Source organism: Heterodontus francisci, chromosome 17, assembly GCF_036365525.1.
Source record: "Heterodontus francisci isolate sHetFra1 chromosome 17, sHetFra1.hap1, whole genome shotgun sequence".
Taxonomy (NCBI): Eukaryota; Metazoa; Chordata; class Chondrichthyes; order Heterodontiformes; family Heterodontidae; genus Heterodontus; species Heterodontus francisci.
In genome coordinates this window covers 82,614,874-82,632,160 of record NC_090387.1, presented here as the reverse complement: position 1 = coordinate 82,632,160, position 17,287 = coordinate 82,614,874, and the positions used below count along the sequence as shown (strand labels likewise).

The 17,287-nt window shown below is 44.0% G+C and overlaps 1 protein-coding gene across 15 annotated transcripts in view; it reads right to left on the bottom strand.

Annotated features, from left to right (window-relative positions):
• The window catches only part of LOC137379096 (protein MTSS 2-like), a 206,150-nt gene that overhangs the window by 139,426 nt on the left and 49,437 nt on the right, over positions 1–17,287 (bottom strand). For all 15 annotated transcript variants that reach the window (XM_068049761.1, XM_068049764.1, XM_068049763.1 and 12 more), the window contains exons 2-3: positions 10,455–10,516; positions 6,873–6,946 (exon numbers count right to left, since the gene is read on the bottom strand). In XM_068049761.1, coding sequence (XP_067905862.1) covers positions 6,873–6,946; positions 10,455–10,516 — 136 coding nt within the window. The remainder of the gene's footprint in view (positions 1–6,872; positions 6,947–10,454; positions 10,517–17,287) is intronic.

Here is a 17,287-nt window from a genome sequence, read left to right as displayed (position 1 = left end):
TATTCCCTCGCTTTATTTGCCCTCCCCAAATGCATTACCTCCCACTTTTCTGGATTGAATTCCATTTGCCACTTTTCCGCCCACTCAACCAAACCATTGCTATCATTCTTCCTTCTCTGCTCTATAATTCTACAAAGTACTCTTGAAAGGTGCCTGATTGGGGACTATTAGCTGGTTAGGGTAAACACCTCTGTCCACTTTTGAACGGAACTGTCTGTTTTTGAAGGTGGTTACCCGGCAAATTGAAAACCAGAGGGGGGGAAAATACCATTTTTTGATTGGAATGGTTTAAAAATCCCAATGTACATGCTTCAGCTAGAATTGTTTTGCGTTCTCCTTTGCTGGACTGGGTTTGTCTTGTGTGCACAAGCCAGCCTGTTTCCTATTTTGCACAGATGCTGAGTGACTTTATTTTGTTGGGTGTGCCCCACTTGTCTCTATTTTTATACACAATTTCTCTCTTCCCCCTCCCAGCAAAAGATATAGAAACAGAAGGAGTTGCCTTGCCCCTTTGCTACGCATCCCAGACATGCACAACAGCAAGTATTGGCCATGCGGGATCGCGCCCATTCTTTGTGTGAGCCCAGAGGGTGAATGCCAGCACTTTCACAGAACACAGCCACGTACCAGTACCAGCACCAGCTCTTCAATTGGAGTTGTTTAATCCCATTTCCCTGCTCTTCCCCGTATCCTTTTACATCTTTCCCTGTCAAATATTTATGCAATTCCATTGTAATAGGAATGCTATAATCTGTGCCTCAATAACCCCTTGTGGTAAAGAAATCCACATTCTTAAAACCTGCTGTGTGAAAACATTTCTGCTATCACTCTCTTGATTGTTTTCCTGATAATTCTAAAGGTAGAAAAACAGCCAAATAAAGAATTTGGCTAAACGAGGGATTCAGACTTCTGTTTAATGTGACCTTATTCTGTTACACAGCTTGGTTACAGGGTCACACCCCATGTGCTCACTAATGTGTTAACACTACAGGCTGGATCACTAACTTTATTATTGAACGAGCTGTCAGTGGCTCAGTGGGTAACACTCTCACTTTTGAGTCAGTAGGTTGTGGGTTCAAGCGCCAATCTGGACACTTGACCACAAAATCTAGGCTGACGCTCTCATGTGTGGTATCGAGGGAGTGCTATACTATTGGAGGTGCTGTCTTTTGGATGAGACATTAAACAGAGGTCTTGTCTGCCCTCTGAGGTAGATGCAAAAGATCCCAAGCACTACTCGAGGAATCGCAAGCGAGTTCACCCTGGTGTCCTGGTCAACATTTGTCCTTCAACTGGTATCATTTGAACCTTGCTGTACACAAATTGGCTGCTGCGTTTCCTACATTACAACAATGATATTTCATTGGCTGTAAAATTGTTATAGGACATGCTGAGGTCATGAAAGATGTCATATAAATGCAAGTCTTTCATTCATTTTTGTTTAAGTGACAATATTTAGAGGTGCCTTTTGGATGAATGATGACATTATTATTGAGATTGCACTGCTCCCTTTAATCCTCAGATCTCTCCTGACTGACCTACATAGAAATTATGTCACTGTGCTAACAGACATTTTTGTTGGGCAGGAGCCAGAACTTTACTCTGATCTCCCCAACTCTCTTACAGACTGCCAATGTGAGTGCAGTTCACTTTTGTCATTTATATGTGATCATTTCACCAACTGGACAGGCTGGCTGTACTTCAAACTCTTTCCGGAGTGACTCTCAGCTTCTGTGACTGAGTAGAGCAGTACATCACATCAGTGTCTTCCTCCTGTTGCTTCCCAGATGAAACTTCAATGGTCAGATATAGTACACTGAGCCGGTGGTGTCTCGCATTCCTCCTGACTTTCACCTTGTTGGCAGCAGTTTCCTGGGGGACAACACAAGCTCCTGCCCTCCTACCCACCGACTGCTGTCACCAACACAACGTGAATGGTGCCAGTAACTCCCGCTCTTTTTGATGCTCGCTCTCACTAGGGTGTTAATAAAGGGATTTTACTGTCACTAAGAATGCTGGGATAGCACAGCCTCCGTCGCTACCCTTCACTCTCCAGCAATGGAAACCATTGGCAAGTTGCACCTTCAGGTAACCTTGTTCTTTATTTCCCCACCAGAGGAAATAAATTCTCTGTATCTACTCTATCTAATCTTTTTAATACATTAGACACCGTGATCAGATACCTCAATCTTCTATACTCAAGGGAATACAAGTCACATTTATGCAACTGTGTGTCACCCCTGGCTCAGTTGGTAGCACTCGTGTCCAACTCTGAAGGTTATAGGTTCATGTCCCACGCCAGGAACTTGAGCACAAAAATCAAGGCTGACATTCCAGTGCAGTACTGAGGAGTGCTGCACTGTTGGAAATGCCATTTTTCAGATGAGTCATTAAACCGAGGCCCCGTCTGCCCTCTCAGGTGGATGTAAAAGCTCCTATGGCACTATTTTGAAGAAGAGCAGAGGTTTTATCCTTGGCGTCTAGCCCAATATTCATCCCTCAGACAATATCACAAACACAGATTATCCAGCCATTATCACATTGCTGTTAGTGGGAGCTTGCTGTGTGCAATTGACTGCCAAGTTTCCTACAAAAGTACTTCATTGGCAAAGACTTGATGGGCTGAATGGCCTCCTTCTGTGCCGTAATGATTCTGTGACTATGACATTGGCTGTAAAGTGCTTTGGGACATCCTGTGGTTGTAAAAGATGCCATATAAATGCAAGTCTTTCTTCTTTCATAATCCTCTATGCCCTGGTATCATTTTGGTAAATCTGTGCCCTCTCCAATGCCAATAGATCCTTCCTGAGGAGCGGTGCCCAAAGCTGAATGCAGTACTACAGACAACATCTGACCAGGGCTCTATACAGCAGAAGCATATCTTCCTTCACTTTGTAACCCTGCTATGTTGTAACTCCAGCTAGCCTCCTTCTCGGGAGTGAAATCAGGAAGCACTTTTTCACATAAAGGGTAACGGAAATCTGGAACTCTGTCCTCCAAAAGGCTGTGCTTGCTGAGACTATTGAAGCTTTGAAGACTGAGATTGATAGATTTGTATTAGGTAAGGGTATCAAGGAACACGGAGCAAAGGCGGCTAAATGGAGTTGAGGTACGGATCAATCATGATCCAATCAAGTGGCACAGCAGGCTGGAGAGGCTGAATGGCCTATTCCTATTTCTATGAATGGAGAAAGCGAATTACTGAAACAGGGTAAAATCAGCCAGGGTTCCCAATCCTGGCTTCAGTCCAGTGACTCCTCTTTGTCATTGAGCGCATGTGGACAATTGGGTCAATGACAGGGTCCAGCAGTAACTGTGCAGCTCGCACATGATAAATGGTAATAAAGAATCGGACAGTGTCTGCGGAACTGTGTCCCAGCAGAATAGGAAAGATAGAAAAGGATATGCACAAAACTAACCTGCTGTCGCATAGTAACAGTCAGATTTGAAAAGTTGTCACTTGAAGGTAAACATCAAGGCAGAATAGGCAAGTCATCCAAAATGATCTGTAGTTTACAGGTGTAACACGCTGCCAATTCAGAACAGAGTAAATTGGCCAATGGAGTTCTCTTGAAGCAGTTTCATGTTTCCATCTAGAGAACAACAGAAGCTTGGTGCCGTTGCCTTTCAAACAGCCTGACTTACTTTCTCATGGACTGTTGCTTTTATAGCTTTCCAGAGTGTAAACATACTACAATAATCACACACATTTGGCACCAACTTCTGACACACCCTTGGCAAACGGCAAGAATGTGGAAAAAAATAGCAACTGAAGATAAAAGAGGGTGGAGATTTCCATCGGAGTTGGAGAAACCTGAGCAGGAGGCTTCCTAACCAACACTTCAGAATTATAGAACCTCCCAGTGCAGAAGCTGGTCAACAAGTCTTTGTCAGCTGTGGCTCAGTAGGTAGCACACTTGCCTCCGAGTCAACAAGTTGCAAGTTCAAACCCCACTCTGGACAGTCCAGGGTGGCACTCAGATGCCGGATTGAAGGAGTGCTGCACTGTCAAGGGTCTTTCAGATGAGACCCTAAATGTTTAATATTCATCTTTTCCAAGCAACTCCTTTCTAATGGAATTACGAACTCTGCTTCAATAACAGCTTGTGGCAGAGAATTCCACATTCGAACCACCCTCTGCATGAAGAAATGTTTTCTAACCTTCTCCCACCATTAAATTCATTTGTAATGATCTTAAATTGTGCACTCTTGCTGCTGTCCAACTGACCTGTCTAAATAATGGAAGTAATCCATCATTAATTCACATACTCATAGCCCTTTGTAATGTTGAAGGCCTCTATCAGGTCACCCCTCAACAACTGGTGAAGAGAACCCTCATTTCTCAAGCCTCTCCTCATAACAGTAATCCCTTATCGCTGGTAACATCCAAGTGATTTTTACACTGCATCTTTTCCAAATTGCTTTTATCTTCTAATGAGGAGATGCCCAGAACTGCACACAGAACTCCAACTGTAGCTCAACTCAGGTCATGTACATATTCAATGCCTGTGTTCTGTGCTGCTCTGCTGCTCATATCCTAACTCCCACCAAGTCCCATTCACTCATCACCCCCGTGTTCACTGACCTACATTGGCTCCTAGTCCAACAATGACTTGCTTTTAGAATTCTCATCCATATTTTCAAATCTCTCCACGGCCACACCCCTCCCCATCTCTGTAATCTCCTCCAACTCTACAACTCTCAGATTTCTGCACTCCACCATTGGCGGCCGTGCCTTCAGCTGCCTTGGCCCTAAGCACTGGAATTCCCTTCCTAAACCTCTCTACCTCACTCTCCTCCCCTTAAAACACTCCATAAAGCCTACCTTTTTGATCAAGCTATTTGCCAATTGTCCTAAAATCTCCCTCTTTATCTCTGTTTGATAACGCTCCTGGGAAGCACCTAGGAGGCACAGTTTCAAAATAAGACAGAGATGAGGAGGAATTTCTTCTCTCAGAGGGTCATTAATCTTTGGAATTCTCTTCCCAGAGAGCAGTGGAGGCTGGGTCATTGAAGATAATCAAGGCTGAGTTAGACAGATTTTTGATTGACAAGGGAGTCAAGAGTTATGGGTTACGCAGGAAAGTGGAGTTGAGGCCACAATCAGATCAGCCATGATTTTATTGAATGGCAGAGCAGGCTCGAGGGGCCGAATGGCCTTCTTCTGCTCCTATTTCTTATGATCTTCAGTCTTGGAAAGTTACCTTACTGATCAGAAGTGTTATTGCATAGGAGCAGCTTGATCTCGAAGGATCCGGAAATTTCTGTGTTCTTTAAAATATACACTACCTAATTTCCTGTGGCATTGCTCAAATTTTGTTCAGGTGGATGAACAACATCCAATAGTTTTATTTTGAAAAGGAGCAGGAAGATCTCCCGGTGTCCTTGCCAATATTTATTCCCTCAACCAATACCACCAAAAAAGATTAACTGATCATTTATCTCATTTGCTCTTGTAGATATGGCTATGTAGGTTTTGGCTACAGGGTTAACCTGCATAGTAACAGTGCCTACACTAATTGGCTGTGAGGTCCCTTAGGACATTCCTGAGGACACGAAAGGTGCTATAAAAATGCAAGGTTTTTCTTTTTATTTCCTGATATCTTTGTCAGACACATTCTAATATTGTGGGGGAGGGGGAATGGCACCCATTAAACCATATTTAAACTCTTCCAAGTTATGTGGCAATTCTTGAATTCTCAACATCCTCTTGCTAACCTCTAGTTCCCATTAGGTCCCTCAGAGATCCCATGTATTGACATTGGATCTCCATCATATAACCTGCACTGATGAATCCTCTCGTACAACTGTATACAACTTTACGGGACCCAGAATTCAAGGGTGTTTGTACATGTGGTTTCTCCCACTGCAGAAGGTCCACTGCATTTTAATCTCTGCCTCCCAACCAGCAAAGCAGATTAGGGTCAACATAAAACCAAGCATCTCCCTTCTGCCGTCAAAGACTGCACATTCTGACTAAGCCTCACCATGCTCATCCACCCACCTTGTCTGATCAACTCAAAGCAGAGAAAGGCCCTGGCCCCATCAATATGCAGTCTACCAAAAGGTGTTTAACTTTTGCAAGATCCTCACTGTATGTATCTGCAATCGGTATCCTGTCAAATATCATCATCACCCACGAGAACAAATGAAGTTTGTGCAATTCAACCAGTTTTTAATTATCCCTCATCAGGTGCAGTCTCGTGATCAAGAAAGCAGTCAAGGTAAGATTGAAAGGGCAAGTACCTCAGTCATATAGCTCATCACCAGGTGGGTAATGGACTGAATGGTAGGTCCACTACAGAACTGGACATACACAATCATCCAGTAACTCAACGCTCTGAAGCTCTGCTCTGGTATGATGAGCCTTCCACACACTCAAGACAACTTTCTGTGATAGCACCTGTAACACCCCCTCTTCCTTTCACATACCATGAAAGGGGCAACATCTTTCTGAAGAAGCATTTGGGAATCCCCTTTATTTTTTTCAATAATATACAGGTGGGGCACTTTACACTGACAGTAATTCTACACCAATGTAACACGTTCCATATTGAATAATCTCAGCATTCTCAACACTACTCACTTCTCAGATTCAATTTGATGCAAAATGCTCATTCCAGATATCCATTGTATAAACCATCTGAACTCCTCGATTAGATTCCAGCCTGTCACTCACTCCCGGATATTCATTATTCTATGATGAAACCCCCGCAGTTTGGGAAGTATTCAGAAACTCATTGCTAACTCTGGAGATGAACGACCTCCCCCAGCAGGATTTGACAGATCCAATGTCCTGAAAGAGGTCACTGTGCCCTCAGTGTTCTTAATGAGACATTCAGAGCCATTTATATTACTCCAGTGTTTCCTACCTCGTGTGTTTGTCGCCATGTCTGCCACTTTTTGAAACGCATCCAAGAATGCAGCTGCCGCCAGTACAGTGGTCCTGTCATGAAAAGATAGTGTTAGAAACTCTGTATGGTGGGTAGCAGGGAGCTATGAGCTTCACCTCTACAGCCCAAATTTGATCAGGTGAAAGCCTCTGTCTGCTCCCTCTCCATTGGCTCTGTGAAGCGAGTTGGGGTCTTCTCAATGCAGCTCCCAGTGGGCACAAAGCAACAGCAAACATGGCTTTCACTTGGACATCTCCCAACAGACAAGGACACAGGTTCCCTGTTGGAGGAAGTTAGAAACCATAGGGGAGCAGAGAGCTTTACGGATCCATGTACAGATATCACTGAAATCTAGTGGACAGAAACATTAAATAATCAAAAGGATTAATATAATGAGATAGGCACCAATAAATCTAACAAGGGATTCAGGAGAAACTTCTTTTACCCTGTGAGGGGTTAGAATGAGGAACTCGGTACCACATGAAGTGCTTGAGGTGAGTAGCATAAATGAACTTAAAGGGGAAGCTAGGTAAGTACATGAGAGAGAAAGGATTAGAAGGATATGCTGATAGGGTGAGATGAAGTAGGGTGGGAGGAGGCTCATGTGAAGCATAAACACTGGCAGAGACCAGTTGGATGAACAGTCTGTTTCTGTGTTATAAAATCTATGTAATTCTAATGGAATGTTAGCCTTTATTGCAAGGAAGCTGGAATACAAAGAGTAAAAGTTATGTTACAGTTAAATAAAGCTCTGGCCACTGTACCTCAGGAAGGATATATTGGCCTTGGAGGGAATGCAGTGCTATTTATCAGGAAGGCTACCAGGACTAAAAGGGTTAAATTACAAGGGCAGCTTGCTTAAACTAGACTTCTATTCCCTTGAGTACAGAAGATTAAAGGGTGATCTGATTGAGGTGATTAAGATGATTAAAGGATTTGATAGAGTAGATCGAGAGAAACTATTTCCTCTGGTAGGGGTTGGGGGAGTCCAGAATGAGAGGTCATAACCTTAAAATTAGAGCAAGGCTGTTCAGGGATGATGTCAGGAAGAATTGTTCACACAAAGCATAGTGGCAATCTGGTACTCACTCCCCCAAAAGCTGATGAGGCTGAGGTTGGAGTGAAAATTTCAAAACTGAGATTGCTAGATTTTTTCTTAGGAAAGAGTATTAAGAGTTACAGAACCAGGGTGGGTAGAAGGAGTTAAGATACAAGTAAGCCATGATCTAATTAGAGTCACAGAATCATTTGCGGTACAGAAGGAGGCCATTTGGCCCATCGAGTCCATGCCAGCTCTCCATGGAGCTGTCAGTCCCACTCCCTGGCTCGATCCCCATAACCCTGCAGGTCTATTTCTGTCAGGTGGCCATCCAACTTCCTCTTGAAGTCATTGATTGTCTCCGCTTACACCACCTTTGTGTGCAGCGGGTTCCAGGTCATGAACACCCGCTGCATAAAAAGCGCTTCCTCATAATCCCCCTGCATCTTCTGCCCAAAACTTTCAATCTGTGTCACCTAGTCCTTGTACGATTTGTTAATGGGAACAGTTTTTCCTCGTCAAACTTATCTTAGCCTGTCATAGAGTACACTTCTATTAAATCTCCCCTCAATCTCCTTTATTCTAAGGAGAACAACTCCAGCGTTTCCAATCTAACCTTGAACCTAAAATCCTTCATCCCTGCAACCATTTTGGTAAATCTCCTCTGCATCCTCTCAAGGACCCTCACTTCCTTCCTGAAGTGTGGTGACCAGAATTGGACACAATACTCCACTTGGGGCCTAACCAGAGCTTTATAAAGGTTCGGCATAACTTCCCTGCTTTTGTACTCAATGCCTCTATTTATGAAGATGATCCCATATGCAATTGAATGGTGGAATGAGGGGAACGCTGCTGAGGGTGGGGCTACAATGTAGAGCTCTGACTCGGGTGGGGGGGGGGGGGGAGGGGGAATTTCCTCGGTGTCTCCTCTCATTGTGCCACTATGACAGTTGGCGGTGGCGGAACGCCTGCCAGAGGCAAGACAGCAGAATGGAACGTCACTGTCCACCCCACCACCCCTGTCCCTCCGTAACTAATTCTGATGTGCCTGATCTGGGAGCAGCTGTAATTTGTAATGTTCCATTCCCGGCATGAACAACCTGATTCACAGAAAGAAAGCCAGTGGAATGAAAGGAGCTGTTTTAACCTAACTAGCTGGCTGGAAAACCCACAGGATGGGGTGAATCCCTGCATTTTCACCCTACCCAATATCACTGTCCAACGGGATGTCCCATTCCTGCTGTTTTATAGGGAATCAATTTCCCACATCGCATGTGCCCCCAAAGCCAGAAAAGTCTGTAAATCAATGGAAGGGCAGGAGGGACCAGCAGTGAGCATCAATCACAGTCCTATCAAATCCCTCTCTGAAATATTTATTGTAAATTGTGTACCAGCTTCTGTTGAAGTAGCAGAGAGGGGAATTCGATGCGAATGATTGTCGAAGCTCATCAACAAATTTGCTCTTCCACTGCCCTCATCAATAGATACATTAACTTGCAGAGAAGATTGGGGGAGCAGGATCCAACACTACAGATGGGCAGGACTAGGTCAGGGACAGTACACACATGCTTTCACATTAGCAGATTCATATGATTGGCTTTGCCTCACTTGAGGTAGAGCTCGTGTTGGAATTTGTTGGCCAGAGTGTCATTTGGCTGCCTCTTGTGCAGTTAAATCAACAGATTGAAATTTTCCACACTACCAGGAATTGACTAGTGCCTCCCTGATGCAACCGAAAAAGAGGGAAGTAAGGAAGCTGGCAGCCAGCAAGTTCAGGCAAGGAGCTTGCCTGAAGTGAAGAATGTTCTGTGGGGCCAGGGAATTAAACCCCAGCAAGTCAACACCTTCAGGATAACCAGGAGAAAATGAACAGGACAAAAGTGCTAAGAGTTACTGTCAGTCACAGGGTTCCAGATAGAGAATGAATTGAGGTATTTAAAAGGCAGATAGATACACCCCTGTGGAAATTAGATGAATATTGAGGAATATTGAACAATTGACAAATTTTAAATAGGCAACAAAATGGCCGAGCAAGTTTGTGGCCCAGTTCTCCACTACTGTATATACAACAGCCTCAATAAAGTAAAACCACTGAAAGGTCAAGGAACAGTCTAAATTGAGGTGGATTTAACACCATGAGAGTCTTGCGATGTGACAGCTCCACAGTAATTCACAGGAGAGTATAAAGGGATTATTTTGTAACTGCGAGACTAAATTGTGAGGTTATTCAGACCAGTGTACACTAGACTGGGATTACATGACTACAAGGTCTGTGGTAATATATAGCTTCATTATGCTATATAAATGCTTCATTTCTTCAGAAAGTGAGAGGGAATTTTTCCATGGGAATAAGAGGGCAGTGTTTTGGGCACTGAGTTCTCACTAGTTAGTTAAAGGGAATGTGTGCTTAAATCTAACAGCTCTCAGTAGAGGCTGACTCGGGCTGTGTGGATTACTTCTGCCCCTGCCCCTGCCCCTTAATTTGGGTGTCAAAGTGTCACTTGACCTCTGGTTCACCTTACCTGAGCTGAGAGTGAAGTTTGGCGGCCTTGGCATTGAAGTCCTCCCAGATTGGGTACGATCCCTACAGAAAGCAAAAGAGCATAATTACACATTGTGAGCGGAAAATCAACTCAACAGTCTTTCCAGCTAAACATCACCCTCAAAATAAATGCCTTACAAGAAAAGCATGGTACATGATCAGAAATAACAAGAGGAGCAAATGAAGATCTGCATGAGAGAAATAAAGACGGAGAGAGAGTCAAAGAAGTAGACTGAATGAGAGACAGACAAAGAAAGCGAGTCAGGGCTTCATATATTAGTACAGACGCTTCTTGAGAATTGGAGCCTCTGCATGCAGTATTCCTCTGCCAAAGTGAGGGATGCTCCCCGTGACATATATGAAGCAATTCTGTCTTGTTTTGGTTTGGTAGCTGTCCCTTTAAATCAGGCACTGCATGCAAAAGATGTGTTTTAAGAAGATACCCATGTCTTCCTTTCTCAAAGAAAAACCAAATACTGCAGATGCTGGAAATCTAAAATAAAAAGAGAGAAACTGAGTAAACAGTACAGGTCCAGTTTTGATGAAGGGTCATCACCCTGAAACAATAACCATGTTTCTCTCTCTACAGACGCTGCCTGACCTGCTGACGGTTTCCAACATTTTCTGTCTTTCTTTCCCTTCTGAGCTTCACATCAACCCCTTGTTCTCTCGCATCTCTTCAGTTGTTAAACTCTAATCACTTTTCTGAGATCTTGTGCTGGTCAATTTTCCATCTACGCTAAATGATTCAATTATGAAAAATTTTGTTTCACGTTTGTGGGAGACCCAAGAATCCTACTGCAGCCACTGGTTGTATTTTGGGGTCTTTTCTACCTCTATGTTTTTGGACTCTCATATCTTAGATCACAATCTGAAGCGGGACCCAACTCTCTATGGCTTCCTATCTTGGTGATGCTCCATTGCAGTAGAGGGAGTGCTGCACTGTTGGAGGTGCCATCTTTCGGGAGACATTAAACAAAGGCCCGTCTGCTCTCCCAGATGGATGTAAAAAATCCGGTGGTACTATTTGAAGAAGAACAGGAGAGTTATCCCCAGTGTTCTGGTCAATATTCATCCCTCAATCAACATCACAAAAACAGATTATCTGATCTTTATCACATTGCTGTGTGTGGGAGCTTGCTGTGCGTCTTGGCTGCTGCATTTCCTACATTTCAACAGTGACCACACTTCAAAAGGACTCCATTGGCTGTAAAATGCTTTGGGACATTCTAGGGTCATGAAAGGCGCTATATAAATGCAAGTCCTTTTTCTTTGGTACAACATTTGGTAACATGCCAAGGACAATGAACGGTAAACTCTGGACTGATTAATATTTTTAAGCTGCTGAAATCTTTCCAATGCCTTCACAATATCTATTGCCAGTCCTCAATAAGATATCAGACTGCCATTTAGTCTCAAATTTATTAAATAAACTAATACATAGCAATATAAAATATTTATATATTTACAGCAGAAATTTTTATCAAATTTTTATCTTAAAGGAAAAACAGTAAAAAGGTGTGAATCTAAATGTCGACCTGTTTCTCTATAAATAAGTGATATGCACAGTTCCCTTCCTTCTCGTCTCATCACACGCTATGTGTTCTGGCTGGAGTCTATCTTGTCCATGCTCAGTTCAATCCTCTCTCTTTGCCTCATCTTTATGCCCAATAGGTTGCTAAGGCACATTTGAAATGCATAACCTTATTTTTTAAAAAGGCTATAAATTTATACTAAACCATTATAAATCACTGGTTAAGTCTCAGCTGGATTAGTGTCCAACTCTGGGCACCACTCTTTAGGGAGGATGTCAAGGTTCTGGAAAGGGTGAGGAGGAGATCTACAAGAATGGTACCAGGTTGTGGGACTTCAGTTATGTGGCCACTGAAGAGGCCAGGACTGTTCTCCTTACAGCAGAAAAGGTTAAGGGGAAATTTAATAGAGGTGTTCAAAATCATGAGTTTCGTAGAGCAGAGAGAGAGAGAAAATAATTCCATTGGTAGGAGGGTTAGAATCAGAGGATGTACATTTAAAATAATTGGCAAAAGAACCAGGAGGGAAAATTAAGGTTTTTTTTTTAAACTCAGCAAGTTATGATCTGGAATGCACTGCCTGAAAAAGTGGTGCAAGTAGATTCAGTAATAACTTTCAAAAGGCAATGGGATAAATACTTCAAAAGGAAACGTTTGCAGGGCTACTGGGAAAGAGTAGGTGGAGTGGGTCTAATTGAAAAGCATTTCAGAGAGCCAACACAGGAATGAAAGGTTAAATAGCCTCCCTCTCCGTGGTATCATTCCATGATTCATGTGTGACTGGACCAGCCATGCACAAGGTCAGTATATATTTGAAAATTATGTGCTGGACTTTCTCGCATGCCTGTTACCAGGGAGATAAGAACCATAATACTTTACAACATGTGTAACAATGAAGAGTGAGGCTGCATGTGTCGTTTTTAAAAAAACTTTTATGTATAGTGCCCGATTTAAAGGTCATCCGACCAAAACAAGGCACAACTGCTACACATTTGCCACACCCACATCGGGCTACAGATATTGGCGTAATGGTATTGGCAGGTGGGAACAGAACGACCTACATCCAAACAGCCAACACCAACCTGGTCGGATAAATGCACTGACCAGTGTGGTAATGGATCAAACAGACTGGGAAGGTCCCCACTTTAATTCACAGGCTGGTGCTATAAGGCAGGAAATGCAGCAGCCAATGTGAGCACAGCATGATCCCACAAACATCAATGAAATAGATGGCCAGATAATCTACTTTAAGTGATGTTGGTTGAGGGGTAAATATTGGCCAGGATGCTGGGGAGAACTCCCCTTCCCTTCTTTGAAATAGTGCTGTGGGATCTTTTATGTCCACCTGACACGTCAGACGGGACCTTGGTTTAACGTCTCATCCGAAAGACGGCACCTCTGGTGGGTGCAGCACTGCCCTCAGTGCTACGCTTAGGTTACCCCGTCTTCACCAGACTAGAAGTTACATACGAATTATGAACAGGAGTAGGCCATTCGGCCCCTCGAGCCTGCTCCACCATTTGTTAAAGATCATGGCTGATCTGAATGTGGTTTCAACTCCACTTTCATGTCTGCTCCCCCCATAAAACTTGACTCCCTTGTCTATCAAGAATCTATCGAAGTCAGCCTTGAGGTTAGGGGACGGTAAATGGCCTCAGTGCTCCTGGCTGACTGACGAATAATTATCCAATTTGGATCACCAGGCAGCAACTCCTGCCAGGAAGTGGGGCAGGTGAAAGTCACTGGATGACAGGCTAGTCCCAGCTGCCCCCGTAGTTATGAGCCTACAAAATCTCACCAAAAGCTTCGCTTATGGGTCAGGTACAGGAGGGAACCCCGGCAACTGAGAGCCTAACTTTTAGCAAAAGAAGGGAAGAGGAGAGAAAGGAATAAAAAAATCTCCCACGGAATGCATGAAATAACTGGCATTGAAAGAAGTGAAGTAAAGAGTTGAACGATACAGTGAGACTCTGAGAAGGGGCAGAGCTGAGGAGCTGTGCCAGGCTGCAGTGAAGACTCCACAACGAGCCCTTTCATCACACGCTACAAACAACACGTTTCACTCCGATAGATAGACTCACACACAGCAGAGTTTTATGGACCCAATGGCTTGGCAAACACATCCTCAGGCTGTCACGGCAACTGAAAGCCACTGTCCGGCTTCAGTGAAAGGAACTGTTCATCTTGGAAAATGCCCAGAAGCTGAATGACTTTATATGAGAGAGTTAAAGAAAGGACGCGTATTTCTATAAGGCCTTTCACAACCGCAGGACATCCAAAAGTGCTCCGCAGCCAGTGAGTTACTTTGGAAGTGTCATCGCAGTTGCAAGATGGAAAATCCCATCAGTCAGTGTGCGCACAGTAAGATCCCACAAACAGGAGTAGGATGAACAACCAGCTAGTCTGCTTTGGCTAAAGGAGGAATTTGGCCAGGACGCTAGGAGAATCACTTTCATGATACAATGAACATCCTTCAGTGTGCATTGGTCACAGAAGGCCTCAAGGACACCACATGACCCTCTCTCCATGGCTACTCAAGGAGGCAGGCAAGTTGGAGAGCAACAACCCTTCCTTCCCAACCTCCCCCCATGTGTACCCTACACGCTTTGGATTGCAGTGAAGGCCAGGTCCATACCCACGATGAGGCCCCATCACCCACGCCCACCACCACCCCCAGCCAATCTGCTCTCCTGCTTCCACGAGACCAGTTGGGCCAAGGTCAGCAGCATCAGATGAAGGTTTTACCAAAAATTGAGAAGCGTCCCCTTTAAATAATGGAAGAGAGGCTATGACCTCTCACATCAATGGGAATAACATCTCTGTCCAGGTCACAATGTGGACACACGGCCAATATTGGGTCTGGTGTTGGGAGCTCACTAGAGGGGAAAAGCAATAGTGCGCAAGCAGCCCTTAAAGAGATCCAAGGGAAAGTTTAAAGGGATGAAACCTCGCAAAGTTAAATGGCCAGACATAAGGATTAAAATGTTGGTTGCCATTACAAAGACTGGTAATATTTTTCTCAAGAAGCTCAATACCATCCAGGACAGATAGGTCGCTTGGTCAATGCCCCTGCCACTGGACTCAATATCCACTCCTTCCATCACTGGCAAACTGTAGCTTCAGTAAATACAATCTACAGGATTCACTGCAGAAACTCAGCAAAGTTACTTCAACAGCACCTCCTTCCCACCAAGCTGGTCAAAAGCAGCATAGTCATGGAACACCAAGTTCCCCACCATGTCGTACATCATCCTGACTTTGTCACTGGGTTGCTGTTTCATCACCACCACCAGGTCATCTCCAAGCCTGATTGCAGTACAGAGCCGTGCTCGACAGGAGCACGGGGTTCAAAGCTTCACCAGGCAGGAGCAACAGCCAAGGAGGTGAGTCCACATGAGTTGAAGGTAACTGAAGCTATCCGAGGGCAGGTTTGCTGCATGCATCGCCCAAGCAGTTCTCCAACCAGAGTCTGCAACAGACTTCCTACAGGGAAAAAGAGCTCCAACTCCCAGTATTTACGAGGGGACTGCTTTAAATGGTAGGTGCCTCTTTCCCAGAGTACTACTGGCCACTTGATGATTTTATTTATTCACAGGTAGACTCCACCACCTTGTATCCTAGGCCATGCGTAACCACTTTGTGGAAAGATCCTGCTCGCATTCACCAACCTCAACCCAAACATCTACCATTGAACTCTGAAGCAGATTTCCCATTAAAACAGGTCTCCGGGCAAGACACATGTTGTAGCACATGTTCAAAGTCCTGAGGCACAGTTCAAGGGCTTTGAATTGTGTGTCCCAGCGGGGGATGACTTTTAATGGGGAACAAATCCACAATTAAGACAATGGGCAAGTAGGACAGAGACAGAAGCTGGGGCTGTTCTCCTGGGAGCAGAGAAGACTAAGAGATTTGATAGAGGTGTCCAAAATCATGAGGGGTCTGAACAGAGAAGATAGAGAGAAACTGTTCCCATTGGCGGAAGAACTACAGGACACTGATTTAAGGTAATTGGCAAAAGAAGCAACAACGACACAAGGAAAAACTTTTTTTTGCATGGTGAGTGGTTAGGATCTGGATTGTACTGCCCAAGATTGTAGTGGAGGAAGATTTAATTGTGCCTTCAAAAGGGAATCGATAATTACCTGAAGAGAATAAATTTGCAGGGCGTCGGAGTAAACACAGGGGAGTGGGACTAGGTGAGTTGCTCTTGCAGAAAGCTGGCAATGACATGGGCTGAATGGCCTTCTTCTGGGCTTTTACCATTTTATGGTCCTATGTAATCACTGCCTTTTTAGGGGAATGAGATCCTAAGGTTAAATGCGTGGGTTTTCTCCGGGTCCTCCGGTTTCCTCCCACAAGCCAAAAGACTTGCAGGTTGATAGGTAAATTGGCCATTATAAATTGTCACTAGTATAGGTAGGTGGTAGGGAAATATAGGAACAGGTGGGGATGTTTGGTAGGAATATGGGATTGGTGTAGGATTAGTATAAATGTGTGGTTGATGTTCGACACAGACTTGGTGGGCCGAAGGGAGTGTTTCAGTGCTGTCTCTCGAATCTAATCTAAAATCTAATCTATTTCCAAATGAGATGCTATCAAGTTAATTGGAACTCAGTGACTTCCTTGCATTACATTTGCATAGAAAATATTAATAATCCTGAGCAGACTCGCAATGGATATCTAGGCTGAACAAGGTTGGAGTTTCCTTGTTGTAAAGTAAAGCAACCCAATGCTCTAACCATGAGGCCTTGTCATGACTGAAAGTGAAGAAAAGGTATTTCCTGGAGGAATCATCTATTTTTAAACCATTTAATAAATGACGATGTATATTGTTTATTTATAGAACTAGCAGTTCTCGCCTGGTATTGCTCATGGAGAGGGATAAATATTGGCTAGGACCATACATGGAGTACTACGCTCAGTTCCGGTCTCCATAGGACAAAAAAAAAAGGGTGTAGAGGAACTGGAGAAGGTGCAAAAAGGATTGACAGGAATGATACGAGAATGGAGAGGTTATACCTGTTAGGAAAGACTGAAAGGCTGGGGCTCCTTTCTCTGGAAAAGACTGAAGACTGACCTGATAGAGATTTTTAACATCATGAAAGGGTTCGATAAAGTAGATGTAGAGATGTTTCTGCTCTGGGGAGTCCAAAACTAGGGGCTATAAATATAAGATAATCACTGATAAATCCAGGAGAAATCTCTTTGCCCAGAGAGAACTTGCCCGCTCTTGTTCAATCAGTTCCATGGGATCTTTTACATCCCCCTAAGGGGGCATACG